Genomic DNA, 14,234 nt, shown 5'->3' on the forward strand with positions numbered 1-14,234 from the left:
TCGGTAAACATAGTTCAGTTTCGTCAAAAATGGCGTTTATCGGTTTTTGCACCTGAACTCTTCTATTTTTTATTTTATTATTATTACTGACACATATTGCCTTTTATTGTCCCCCGTCGCACCGCGGAGCGAAAGGGGGGCTATGGTTTTCCCGTCCGTCCATCCGTGCAGGCGTGCGTGCGTGCATGCGTAAGCGAAGGACCGCATTCGAATTTGGTGTGTGGGTGCAACCCACGTCAAAATCCAAGATGGCCGCCACCATGTATGTCTGACGCCATGTATGTCTGAACCTTGTGAGCGGAATATCTTGAAAAATAAGCGAATTACCAACTTCTAATCTGGTGTGTGGGTGTATCTAGGCATAAGGAAGAACGCTATTGAAAATTGGGTCGCCACATCCAAATCCAAGATGGCCACCACCATATATATGTCTGAACCTTGTGAGCGAAATATCTTGAAAAATAAGCGAAGTACCAACGTCTAATCGGGTGTGTGTGTGTATCTAGGCATAAGGAAGAACCCTATTGAAAATTCGGTCGCCACGTCAAAATCCAAGATGGCCACCGCCATGTATGTCTGAACCTTGTGAGCGGAATATCCTGAAAAATAAGCGAAGTGCCAACTTCTAATTTGGTGTGTGGGTGTATCTAGGCATAAGGAAGAACGTTATTGAAAATTGGGTTGCCACGTCAAAATCCAAGATGGCCGCCACCATATATATGTCTGAACCTTGTGAGCGAAATATCTTGAAAAATAAGCGAACTACTAACTTATAATCTGGTGTGTGGGTGTATCTACGCATAAGGAAGAATGCTATTGAAAATTGGGTCTCCACGTCAAAATCCAAGATGGCCGCCGCCATGTATGTCTGAACCTTGTGAGCGGAATATCTTGAAGAATAAGCAAAGTACCAACTTGTAATCTGGTGTGTGGGTGTATCTCGGCATAAGGAAGAACCCTATTGAAAAGTGGGTCGCCACGTCAAAATCCAAGATGGCCACCACCATGTATGTCTGAACCTTGTGAGCGAAATATCGTGAAATATAAACTAACTACTCACGTCTAATCTGGTATGTGGGTGTATCTCGGCATAAGGAAGAACCCTATTGAAAATTGGGTCGCCACGTCAAAATCCAAGATGGCCGCCACCATATATATGCCTGAACCTTGTGAGCGAAATATCTTGAATTATAAGCGAAGTACCAACTTCTAATCTGGTGTGTGGGTGTATCTCTGCTTAAGGAAGAACGCTATTGAAAATTGGGTCGCCACACCAACATCCAAGATGGCCGCCGCCATGTATGTCTGAACCTTGTGAGCGGAATATCTTGAAAAATAAGCGAAGTACCAACTTCTAATCTGGTGTGTGGGTGTGTCTAGGCATAAGGAAGAAAGCTATTGAAATTGGGTCGCACGTCAAAATCCAAGATGGCCGCCTTGCGTCTTCCACTTTGTCAACTCACATCACTACAACGACGGGGGACCTAGGCATAATGCTTGTTATTATAGATGATGCAAAGATGAACTAATTAGATTTCACCATCAACAAGTCAGAGGTCATGTTGAGTAAAACAGTGATGCATGAGAACAGCTGAATGGATTCAAATAAAACTTTGTATAAGCTTGTATAATGATGTAATATTGTGGGCGGAGGCATATCGGTTGACGCCGCGACGTCGAAGAGTGTCGTTATAGTTAAACTCAAAATTTGATATTGGGTCATTCTTTGTGGAACTTTTTGCCATCTTTCAACTTTGCTTTAGGTGGGAAGTGTGGGGATTTGCGATGGTGGGCCATCGACTTCACTCTGTTATTGTGATTTGTGAGAATTTGCAGATTAGGATTTGCCGATCACCGAATGCTTTGCTCTGATTGCTATTCATTAAGCTTTCAATCCCTGAGATTTATTCTGGGAATCCTGATATCTATTTTTATTTTGAGATATTTCAGTTTTACAAACAAATGAACTTGATGCATGTCCTTTTACCCACATTTTACATCATTGCCTTTTTCACCACTGCCTTGTTTTGAACTCCCGCTTCATGTCATTTTTTGCTTTTCCACTTTCCTCTTATTACAGGTTCTCTGATAAACCTCACAACCTTTAAAGTTGACGACAACCAGTTGATATCCCTGCCTGACACACTGGGACAGTAAGTGCCATAGTTGAGAGAGGTGGTTGGAATACATTGAAGTTGTTGCCATTTTCTGCTTAATGTAGGTTATTTCAGGTCAATTCACGGGCATACAATTCCCAGGCATCGAAAATGTCACAGCCGATGTGATGTTCTTAAAAGTGATGTCACTGCATGTACCGTGATCGCTGCTTGTGCTGTGTGTGAAAGTGTAGAACTTGTTGTTTAATATGCCTCCTTGGAGCTTTTTGAGTAAGGACAGTGTGTATTCTATTCCATCCAGAATCAACAGGCCACCACCACCCACTAGGATAACAATAATTTTGAAATGCTTGTCATTAGGAAAGTAAGTTCAATGGGAGAGTTGCACTAAAGTTTATACTTGTTTAGAAAACAGCTTCAAAAAGCGTCATTCAAAATCTTAAATTGGGAAAACAACCAGTTTTCTGGTGTGCTGTGTCACCCAAGATTGCAGGCCCTTGAGGAGCTTGATTGTAGCAGCAATGAATTAAGTGTGCTTCCCAGCAGCATTGGGCGTCTGCGCAACATCCGTACCCTCATTGCCGATGAAAACCACTTTGTTGAGCTTCCCCCTGAGGTGAGCCTTGTGCAATGCATTGTCACAAGTAATGTTGCCCATTATCCTCTTCAATGCCCCCATTATTATTTGTTCTTTGGCATGCTTTCGGGAACAATTATCATTGCAATGCTGCTGTTAAAAGTAACGGTTGAAATCAATTCGGGCGTTGATGCAAGGAGAAGTTAACGTTTTGGGTATTAACCCTCTTTTGCTCCAATGAAGTGTTAAAGCCCAAAGCGTCAGCATCTCCTTGCTTCCCATTGTGGTTAGCATATCTCAATGACCTGGTGAGGTCATTCATTGGTTTACCTGTCTGTCGACGCAGCAAGACTAGTTTTTCATTCTGTTGACACCATAATTTTTGCTGTTACAATTGTATAATTGATGCATACAAGGTATTTATTTGTTTTTCACAATTTACCATGAGAAATGAATGGCAGTTTTGTTTGATATATATTTACAGTCTTTATCATTAGATCTGATTTTGATCTTTATCATTCGATCTGATTAGATCATTAGATCTTTATCATTAGATCTGATTGGACTATGATACTTTATCATAGTCCATCTGATTTTTAGTCTTGTGTGAAATTGCTTAGAATTTAATTACCACGTGCACGCGAAGTGAAGAGCAGGGTTAAGCAATTGGCTTATGTTTGTCTGTCTGTCCATGTGATCAGTTTATGATCAAGGAACAACGTATTCAAATTGAATGTTATATTTTGAACATGAACCAGAACATGAATCGGAAGACAAGTTTGCCATTTAACCGTATTTCGGATCTGAATTCGTCCCGATCGTGCATGCTCGGAGGAGTGCGATAATATTAATTTTCTCTGTCTGCCTGCCAATAGTACGAAACGTGCTGATTTTATTTTTTTAAACGGTCGTTAAAAATATTGTGTTATTAAAATTTTAGTAATATCGAAGTAACACTGCATGGGGTATCATGTTCTATGAATTCCCTAATTACCCTCGCTAGAGGAGAGGATATTGAATTTGAGTCCGTTTGTCCCCCTGGTGTTGGGCTAGCGGCTAGGGTGCCAGCTTAGGATCCAAGGATCCTGGGTTCGAATCCCGGTCGATCGCTGAATTAACGCCAGGGGGGTTGACTCAGCCTGTCATCCTTCCGAGGTCGGCTAATTGAGTACCAGTTCACTGGTAATTCCCTGCTTGTCGTAAAAGGCGACAAACAGGGTTGGCGGCAGGAAGGGCATCCGGCCGTAAAACATTGCTTCAAAAAGGGGACCAAAAAACAACAACAACCACGGTGCCCGAAAAGGCCAACCCCCGCTTTGCGGGGAAAAATGGCCTCTAAACGGTGGTTTTTGTCCGTTTGTTTGTCTGTCTGCTTGTCTGCACAGATAAATTTGATTTTCTCTGCAACCTTTGGTCCAATTGACAGGAAATGTTCACCATAGGTTACACCTCCTCCTATATAAGTTTTAGTGATAATTATGATGCCATAGGTCACGTGGAAAAACCGAAAAACTTTGCACTTCTATAATCTCCAAAAGCACTGCGTAGAAAAAAATTTGAGACATGGCTCATTGTAAAGAACTCTCTATGGGGAATAAAATATGTTAATGATGATGTCATGGATGCCTCCATTATGACGTCATAATTCGACAAGTACAAAACGTCATCCGCTCAAGATGAAATTTGTTGAGCGTCATGTGGGGATAAATTGGTGGAGGGAAAAAAATGACGACGTCATCGATCACGTGGTTCGGCCGCAATATTTGTTTTACCACAAACGCCTTAACAACCACTTAAAACACATCCTGGTGAAGTGTCTGCAATCTCTGATTGCTCTTTCTTTTTCTTTTTTTGTATACTGAATCGAGGCTCGTGAAAGAGCTAGAAATTTTGAAAAGCTCTTTCTTGTTTGATTCTGTTTTACAGATATCTTTTTCTGTGACTGTTGGCCCTTGGAATATTTTTTTAGTCTGAGGGTTATCTATTTCTACATTCAAAATCTCATGTTCTCTACATGAAGTGAAGTTAGGGGGAAATAAAAATCAAAACAGAGTAGAAAAAACCATCTTACAACATTGTTGTCAGAACCATATTTTAGGCCAGTTGGAAAATAGTCATGAAGGTGAAAATTCAAAAAGCAAACTACTGCAAAGTAAAGGTTGTGTAGTACTTGTGTTTGTATTGGGTAAACTTAAACATATAATTATGCCTTCCCAACTAATGGCCAGGAAGATGGTTTGATGGCTTTAGTTTGGTTTAATGTTTGCCAGATCGGCAGCTGCCAGAACGTGACGGTGCTTTCACTACGCTGTAATGAACTGCAACGTTTGCCACCTGAGATGGGCCAAATGGAACGCCTCATGGTGCTGAATATCACGCACAACCGGTATGCAAACTCTCGTACCTCTCATATTGCTTTTCCTCTGTTCGGAGTCTGTTTGCGTGGCATTTTGACACTGTAGTTGTGACTGCATGTACTTGTGCCTAGGTTGAGTCATCTTCCTCTGGCATTCACAAACCTGCGCCAGCTTATGGCTATCTGGCTCTCTGACAACCAGGTGCAGTTATTTATGCTGACCAAGGGATGAGTGATTTTCTTCTCGGAAGTAAATAATTGGCTTTGGCTTCATTAACTTTTCAATTATTGTGACTTCTCAGGAAGTATTTTGATTGGTTGGCATTGTACTTTCTTTTCTTTTCTAAATGCATACTTGGATTTGCTGATTAAAATGCAAACAACCCTAACAACATTGGTTGTGTAAAAATATTGTGTTTGATGATGATAATTTTTGTATGTTTTTTCTCCTTTCCCTTATTTTGTAATGTTATATGAAGTCTAAATCATTGATCCCACTTCAAACGGAGGAGCGGCCGGACACTGGGGAGAAGGTGCTGACAAACTACATGTTCCCTCAACAGCCCAGGAGAGAAGAAAGTGAGAAAATGGGAGAGTTTTTTTTTATTTCCTCCTCTTTTTTACATTTGGTGTTTTGAGAGAAAGTGAGCATGAATGTAAACTCGATCCTATTTACTTTAACATTGTGTGCCAGCGGAGCGGAAGTCTGACAGTGGCAGCTTCAACGCAGAGCAGTGGGAGCAGCAGAGGCAACAGCGATCGCAGGTTGCCTTTGAGTGCGAAGACGTCGATGATAGGCGAGAACCTGACGGCGTTAGGGTGAGTTCTGGTCGTTTTGAGTTTGCAGCGTTTGGATGATCTCCATTAAGCAACCTAACCAAAAGTCTTGACATTTGGATTAATAAAATTTTGCTAAGTATTATCCCTTGATTGTTTTCACTTGTGAAGGACAAAGTTTCATCTGATCTAACTGCAGTCCCGCTACTCTCTGCCACAGGAAAGCACGCTGAAGCGCTACCCGACCCCTTACCCTGACGAGCTGAAAAACCTCGTGAAAACAGCTCAAAGTGTTGTAAACAAAATAAAGGATGAGGGTGCAAGCCCAATTGGTCCAGTTAACTCTGCTGCACGACACCCGGAGAACAGTGAATTGGCTGTGAATGATAATAATATGCTGCAGTTCGTGGCGAGGCCTTCTCCTTGTGAAGGGGATCCCAGTGCCTGCCTGGTGAGGGTATTTTAATGTTTTGTCTCTCTTTGTTCAGTGATGGCTGAGCCTGCAGAGGAATGAGTGAAGGGGTGCTTGGCAACTGGTGGCTTGGAGTGGAATTTTTGGCATGATTGTTTTTCTAGATGGAAGGGTTGAGAGAGGGAGGAGGCTTCATTATTACTGCTAGTCTGCTTAATGGTGCACTAGCGGTAACCCGTGGAAATCACGGGCATAAATAGTGTTTATGTTCATACAAACTAACTTGTTAAGAAGTGATTATTACCATAAATCCACATATATAACTTGGTGCAGCATTTTAGATAACGATCGATAACTGGCTGGCCAAAAGCCACAGCTCGCTGGCATCAGCACACAGGCATGCTTCCACCTTGCGGTTATTGTTGTTGTATAGACTGCATATCCGCTTGCGGTACTGATAACATAACCAGTGATAACTGGCTGGACAAAAGCCGCAGCTCGCTGGCTAGGCGTGCTTCCACTTTGCGGTATTGATAAATATCCAGGCTGATGTCACATTGGCGGCCATGCGTGCGCGAATTGCCTGCCGCCTTCCCGCTTCCTTTCAAAATAATTGCCAGTTGGCACCAACATTCATTCTGGCAGATCTCCTGAATATCGCTTTGTATTCAACTGCAGTATTGTCTCTTATAGTGTGGTTACTGGTAAGTATCCCCTTTACATTTCTGATCGCATTTATATTTGTATTAAAAGGCGTAGCATGCCTCTTGAGTCGCTGCGCGTCCGGCACACATCGGGACGTCTTCTTCTTCTCCTCGGTATCGAGTGCAGCATCTCACTGTGCGTAAAACAAAATGGCGCGGGTTATTCAAAACTTTTCACTGATTTTCAGCTTTTATTCCACACTTATAGACATTTGGAGACATCGGTATGCTTATATGGAAGGGTTACTCATAACTACATAGTATCGCATGTATCTTAGGGCGACAGGAGCAATAGCTGGAGAGAAGTTCCGATTACAAACTTCAGAAATAAGCGTTTTAATGATATAGATTTTGCCATGTCTTTTTAATTTTTTTTATTTTTGCATCATGCAAATGCACATCTGCATCATCAGTTTTTTTATTTCTTTATTACTTGGCAATTTTTTTTTTTGTCAAACTTTTTGACAAGTATGGTGAACACTCCGGGTTGTGTCTGTCTGTTTGTCTGTGTTTGTCTGCGTGTTTGTGTGTTTGTCTCTCCGCTCACTTATACTTGCCTACAGGTGACAATTTTAAACTGATCTTCACGAAACTTCACCAAATGGTGGAGTTGGTAGTTCGACAGAATCCTATTTATTTTTGATGTCAAAAGGTCAACATAGGCAAAAGGTCAACCACTTTTTTTTCGAATTTCTAAAATCCTCAATTTTCATCTGATTGACTTGAAATTTGAATTGGATTTGCATATCAGCAAACTGATTTCAGCCACAAACTATTTTTGAGATCAACATACACCAAAAGGTCCACATAGGCCAAAGATCAACAATCTTTTCAAATTCCTAAAATCCTCAATTTTCATCCAATTTACTTGAAATTTGAATAGGGTTTTCATATCGGCGATTTCATATCAGAGAAGAGGAAGAAGTTGTTTCTTGGGTTTGTTGATCTGGAGAAAGCATTCGATAGGGTTCCACGTGAAGTAGTGACATGGGCATTGAGGAAGTTAGGAGTGGAGGAATGGTTGATCAGAGTAGTGATGGCAATGTACAAAAGAGCACGCACAGCTGTAAGGACGAAGGACGGGAACAGTGGTGAGTTTGAGGTGAAGGTGGGAGTGCATCAGGGGTCGGTACTAAGTCCACTACTATTTGTAGCTGTGATGGAGGTGCTGGCTCAGAACGTAAAGGAGAGTTTACCGTTGGAGTTGTTGTATGCAGATGATCTGGTGTTGATTGCAGAAAGTATGGATGGACTGAAGGAGAAGATGAACAAGTGGAAGGAATGTATGGAGACAAAAGGTCTGAAGGTAAATATCGGAAAAACGAAGGTGATGGCAAGTGGTAAAGCATGTGGTGAGGTGGAAAGAACTGGGAAGTGGCCGTGTGCTGTGTGCAGGAAGGGTGTCGGAGTGAATTCCATTCAATGTACAATGTGCGCTGAGTGGGTTCATCAAAAATGTAGTGGTTTGAGAGGGTCATTAACCAGTGTGGCAGCTACATTCAAGTGTAAGGTGTGCACAGAGGGAGCTGCAGATGGAGGAAATGTTGAGTTGGATCTTGGAGATGGCGTGAAGCTGGATGGTGTGAAAACATTTTGTTACCTTGGAGACATGCTGAATGGAGAAGGTGGATCAGACTCGGCAACGGTTGCTGGAGTGAGATGTGCATGGAAGACGTTTCGGGAGTGGCGTGCTGGTGAGGAGGGAAGTGTCGTTGAAGCTGAAAGGAAAGGTGTATGCTGCATGGGTGAGAAGTGTTATTATTTATGGGAGCGAGACATGGATAATGAACATGGAGCAGCAACGAAAGCTGGAAAGGGTGGAAATGCGAATGGTTCGGTGGATGTGTGGAGTATGGTTGAGAGAGAGGAAGACAAATGATGAATTGCGAAAGATTATGGGAATAGAGCCTGTGATGGATGCTGTGAAGAGAAACAGTTTGAGATGGTTTGGTCATGTGTTGAGGAAGTATGAAAGTGACTGGTTGAGAAGAGTGATGGAAATGAATGTAGAAGGAAGTAGAGGACGGGGAAGACCGAAAAAGACTTGGCTAAAGATGGTCGAAGAAGAAATGTGGGCAAGAGGGTTAACAAGGGGAGATGCAGAAAATAGGGCAAAATGGAGAAGATTGTCATGGGGACCACAAGGCTAACCCCCGCTCTTGCAGGGAAAATGGCTTTAAAATGCCTGTTGTTGTTGTCTATCAGCGAACTGAATTCAACCACTAATTATATTTGAGATCGACATCGGCGAAAATGTCAATATAAGTCACATTTCTGAAATTGTCAATTTTCATCCGATTAACTTAAAATTTGAAGGTGCTTTTCATATCAGGTCACTGAATTCAATCACCTATTATTTTTAGATCAAAAGGATGCTTTAGTAAATGCCATTTTGCTTTTCTTTTGCCAAGTGTCGTTCTATGAGTGATTTTTCATTTATTATTTTCCTTTGAGTTATTTAATTGTTTTTTTTACCTGCGCAGACTATCAACACTTTTACTTGTTATTTTAACAACATGAAGCATGTTCAAGGATTTCCCAACTTATCTTCCAGCTTTTTACTTTATCAGCTTTTCTAATGTACCATACCGGGGTGGTCACTGCAAAATAATACCATTAATCGGAATGAATGCATGAATGCCAAAGGTAAACAAAAGCCAACATTGCCTCAGTTTTTGGAGTTTTAGATAAATTATTGGCACATTGCTGTTCATGCAGTTCGAATGGTATCTTCTCTCGTATTGCTGAATAATGAGATAAGATGATGCAATAACAGCATCCTTCATTGCTGAACGTCTCCATTATCAGCTATTACACTACCCTTGATCTATATGCATTTAGTGAGGAAATGCTTTTAGAAACACAAGTTTCTAATTTGCTTGTATTTGCATTTAGTATTCTTTAGCAATGCCCATTTATTTATTCGTGTGCCTCTTTCATCGAACTGTGCTCTTCCTCTTGACAGGAAACGACGGCTGCCTTTAACGAGGGTTTACCACTTAACTGCCCCATTGCCTGTGAGGAGGAGGAAGAGTTGGATCCTCGAAGCCTACAAAAGCCTTCATTTGGGAGTGAAAACCAAGCAGATGTATGGGCAAAACACCTTAACACAAATGAAATGTGTCCGGGAAGATTAGCCTTTTTGTAGGTGGGCAATGTGGAACTCTGAATACATTGTGTTGTGCAAACTTAGCAAACCCTGTGCATTGGATGGCTAACACGATAAAAAACACACAGGCTTTCTTTCCCTTGCGCAATGTCTGCCTTAAGCTCATCATGCCACTCTACCTTTTTGGGGGAGAATGGGTGATTGATGTTTTCCTGGTACAGAAACATAGCCAAGTCGGCCAAAGTCATTTGTTAACGTTTCTATGGACATGGTTTGATGGCATTGCCTGTATTTAGGCAATCGTTGATTTAGAGAGGACACCTTTTTATTTTTAGATTGCCATTTTGACATTCGTTCAGCCTAATGCACTGAACATCGATGAAGCCCTGTTGTCTGACAGCAGCTTGTTGAACTATTTCCATCTGTCTTTCCACACCCTTGCCTTCCTGCCATTTTATTATATTCAGACCCTTCCACAGGCTGTCTGGATTGGCGAGGCAGAACCGGAGCAGCCTGAGAAACATGGACAGACAGAGCCACAAGCATCGTTGTCTGACGTTCCATTGGGAAAGAAAGGCAGGACACAAACGTTTTTTTCTTTGTCATCATCATTCTTGTGAATTGCAAGACTCTTGTGCTTGTCGTAATTAGCTCCCAACTGGGCATCGCCCGTTCAGAGCCTTATAAATTTGGGTACTGTCAGTCTGTCCGTTTGTCCGTCCATCTGCTTGAAAATGACCACGCATATCTTTCATATTCAGCACGTGTATGCAATTACATGTGGGCATGAGGCACGTCAACTAATTTCGGGATCATCGGCAAAAGTCTTGGAGAATTTTTTTATTTGTGAAAAAAATGAAATGAATGAATGATCGTTTTAAGGCCATTTTCCCCGCTAGAGCAGGGGTTGGCCTTGCGGGCCCCATGACAATCATGGTTCCCTGTTTGAGGCAATGTTTTATGGCCGGATGCCCTTCCTGGCACCAACCCTTGGTCGCCTCTTACGATGTGCAGGGATACGGTGTACCTATTCTAAACCGGGGTACACACCGGGACAATTTTTTGAAAGTTTTTTTGAGGTGAATTCAAATTCAAAAAAAACACAATTCAATGAAAGCACAATTTTATTTGCGACCTTTGGCGATTAAATGTTTATTGTCGAGAATAATACAGGATGGAATATGCTTTTTGAAACTTTATTTGTTATACACATTACAATCTATCAACTACAGTCGTGGCCAAAAATAGTCACCATTGCACTTTTTTCAAAAAACACAATTTTCTCTCAAAATATGCTTACATTGACAAAGGTATTTGGTCTCCACAATTCTTTATTTCACTGTTAATATTACAGAACCTTTGTTTTTGATTCAGAACTTAATATATCCTTTTAAATCAGAAAAAAAGGAAATGTCATTGACAAAATTATTGAAACCCTATACTTGATATTTGGTAGCAAAGCCTTTGGACAAAATAACTGCAGTCAAGTGCTTCCTATACCTATGAATGAGCTTCCTACATCTCTCTACTGGCAGTTTGGCGCACTCCTCTTGTGCAAATTGCTCCAGTTCTCCCAGATTTGAAGGGTGACTCCTCCCACTGCTGTTTTCAGATCTCCCCACAGGTGTTCAATGGGATTTAGATCTGTACTTATTGCTGGCCACTCCAGAACAGTCCAGCGTTTTGTCTTGAACCATTCGTGGACTTTTTGAAGTGTGTTTGGGGTCAATGTCCTGCTGCAAGACCCATGATCTTTGACGGAGACCCAGCTTTCTGACACTGGGTTGAATATTGTGCTCCAAAATGCCTTTGTATTCTCCTGATTTCATGATGCCATGCACACATTCAAGGCACCCAGTGCCAGAGGCAGCACAGCAACCCCAAAACATCACTGAACCTCCTCCATGTTTGACTGTAGGGTAGGTGTTCTTTTCTTTGAAGGCTTCATTTTGTTTTCTGTAAACATAGAGATGATGTGTCTCTTCTGTCCACAGGATATTCTCCCAGAAGGATTTTGGCTTTGTCAGGCGTGTTTTGGCAAACTCCAGTCGGGCTTTCTTATGTCTCTCTCTCACCAGTTGTTTCCTGCTGGGTCTCCTACCATAGAACACCCTTGCATTGAGTTGGCGACGGATGGGGCAAATTGAAACTGTCGCACCTTGTGTCTGAAGGTCAGCTTGAATCTGTTTGGCAGTTGATCGAGGTGCTTTCTCCACCATTCAAACAATCCTTTGCTGCAATCTTCGATCAAGTTTTCTCTTGTGGCCATGTCCAGGGAGGCTGGCTACAGTAGCATGGGCCTTAAACTTCCTGATAACATTGCATATGGTGGACACAGGAACATCAAGGTCTCTGGAGATGGACTTGTAGCCTTGAGATTGTCCATGCTTGGCTACAATATTGGGTCTGACCTCCTCAGACAATTCTCTTGCTCTCTTTCTTTTCTCCATGCTCACACACAGTGACACAAAACAGCAGAATGACTCATTTTCTCGATTCAAACTGGTTGAATGAGTGAATTTTATTTTGCAGGCACCTGCAACTCACCACAGGTGCATTCAATTCTAAAGTAAAGGAGAATCACCTGCTTGAAATCTAATTATTTCTAGCAACTTCTAAAAGGTGCCAATAATATTGTCTGGGCCATTTTAGTATTTCTGTGTGGAATAAGCCAAGATTTAGTAATTTTTTTCAGCTTTTTTGTTTTGTTCCACTGCAAACCAAAGAAATACATATGTGGATGAATATGAATGAATGATGGTTTTAAGGCCATTTTCCCCGCTAGAGCGGGGGTTAGCCTTGCAGGCCCCATGACAATCATGGTTCCCTGTTTGAGGCAATGTTTTTGTGGCCGGATGCCCTTGGTCGCCTCTTACGATGCGCAGGGATACGGTGTACCTATTCTAAACCGGGGTACACACCGGGATGGATCATTCATCCCAGCAAGCTGGTACTCAATTTGCCGACCTCGGAAGGATGACAAGCTGAGTCAACCCCCCTGGTGTTAATTTAGCGATCGACCGGGATTCAAACCCAGGATCCTAGGATCCAAAGCCGGCACCCTAACCGCTAAGCCAACGCCAGGCTCACCATGGCTAAGCCAACACCATGTGGATACCAAAATATTTTTTAAATTTCCAACAATTTTCTGGAAGAAATGGTGCATTATTTGAAAAATGTACAAGGGTGCCAATATTTTTGGCCACGAGTGTACCAACACCCAATTGAGGATTATTTATTTTCCTACACTTTACCATCTCCTTCAGCAACACACTTAGCATTATTTATTTATTATACATATAGCTTTCACCGCTGCCGACATGTACGAATGAGTCTGTTTGTTGGAAAATGTGTTGGAATTTGGTGGTTGGACTCGGTGTGTGCATTGGAATGTTGTACCAAGTTGGGATGGCTTCAGGCTGCCTCCAACTTAATGCCACCTTCCACCCTTACCCTCCCCCCTTCCGTCCCTGCTCCCCCTTTTCACCTCCCCATGCCACTCTATGGAGCTGGTGTTTCCAGTGACTTTAATCTACCATCTGTTTGGCTTGCATATAAAAAGAGCAGTAATGGTTCATTTGGTGTTGATGCCATTTATGACCTTGTGTGTTCTGCTTTTAGTGGAAGGTGTGGTGCCCCTATCCCTCGTCATGGAAGTTGACCATAACAGCAACCGGAACAACAGTAATGGGACTGCACTTGTGCCTGGCATCTCCCCGCTCAAAGCTTCTGAATTGCGGATACGAGACAGCCCCAAAGGAGTAGACAACTCACACTTGGACAGGTGCGTATGGTGATTGGGTCTATTTGTTTTACTTATTGTGCAACAGGGGAAAGTGAGTGGAAGGGATGTCATCTTTTAATGCCTCTGCTGACAGTCACCGGAGGCATTATGTTTTTGGGTTGTCCGTCCGGCCATCCATGTGCCCGTGATCGGTTTTTGTTACCACGTTAACCTAAGATCGGCCAAAGGGATTCAGGTCAAACTTGGTACATGTATGTATAATAATGCAAAGATGAACTGATTAGATTTCGGCATCAAAAGTCAGAGGTCATGTCAGATAAAAATATTATACTTGAGAACAGCTGAAGGGGTTTAAATGAAACTTGATACAAGTATGTATAATATGTAATAATGTGGGTGGCATATCGGTCGACGTCGAAGTGTCATTCTAATTCTTC

The 14,234-nt window shown here is 42.1% G+C and overlaps 1 protein-coding gene across 9 annotated transcripts in view; it reads left to right on the forward strand.

The window, feature by feature from the left end:
* LOC137428300 (leucine-rich repeat-containing protein 7) overlaps positions 1 to 14,234 on the forward strand; it is a 252,817-nt gene that overhangs the window by 166,286 nt on the left and 72,297 nt on the right. For all 9 annotated transcript variants that reach the window (XM_068118239.2, XM_078777036.1, XM_068118245.2 and 6 more), the window contains 10 exons: positions 2,081 to 2,153; positions 2,604 to 2,733; positions 4,965 to 5,080; positions 5,183 to 5,252; positions 5,530 to 5,629; positions 5,745 to 5,869; positions 6,048 to 6,278; positions 9,909 to 10,031; positions 10,520 to 10,628; positions 13,674 to 13,836. In XM_068118239.2, coding sequence (XP_067974340.2) covers positions 2,081 to 2,153; positions 2,604 to 2,733; positions 4,965 to 5,080; positions 5,183 to 5,252; positions 5,530 to 5,629; positions 5,745 to 5,869; positions 6,048 to 6,278; positions 9,909 to 10,031; positions 10,520 to 10,628; positions 13,674 to 13,836 — 1,240 coding nt within the window. The remainder of the gene's footprint in view (positions 1 to 2,080; positions 2,154 to 2,603; positions 2,734 to 4,964; positions 5,081 to 5,182; positions 5,253 to 5,529; positions 5,630 to 5,744; positions 5,870 to 6,047; positions 6,279 to 9,908; positions 10,032 to 10,519; positions 10,629 to 13,673; positions 13,837 to 14,234) is intronic.

Source organism: Myxine glutinosa, chromosome 1 (assembly GCF_964187855.1).
Source record: "Myxine glutinosa chromosome 1, kmMyxGlut1.1, whole genome shotgun sequence".
NCBI lineage: Eukaryota > Metazoa > Chordata > Myxini > Myxiniformes > Myxinidae > Myxine > Myxine glutinosa.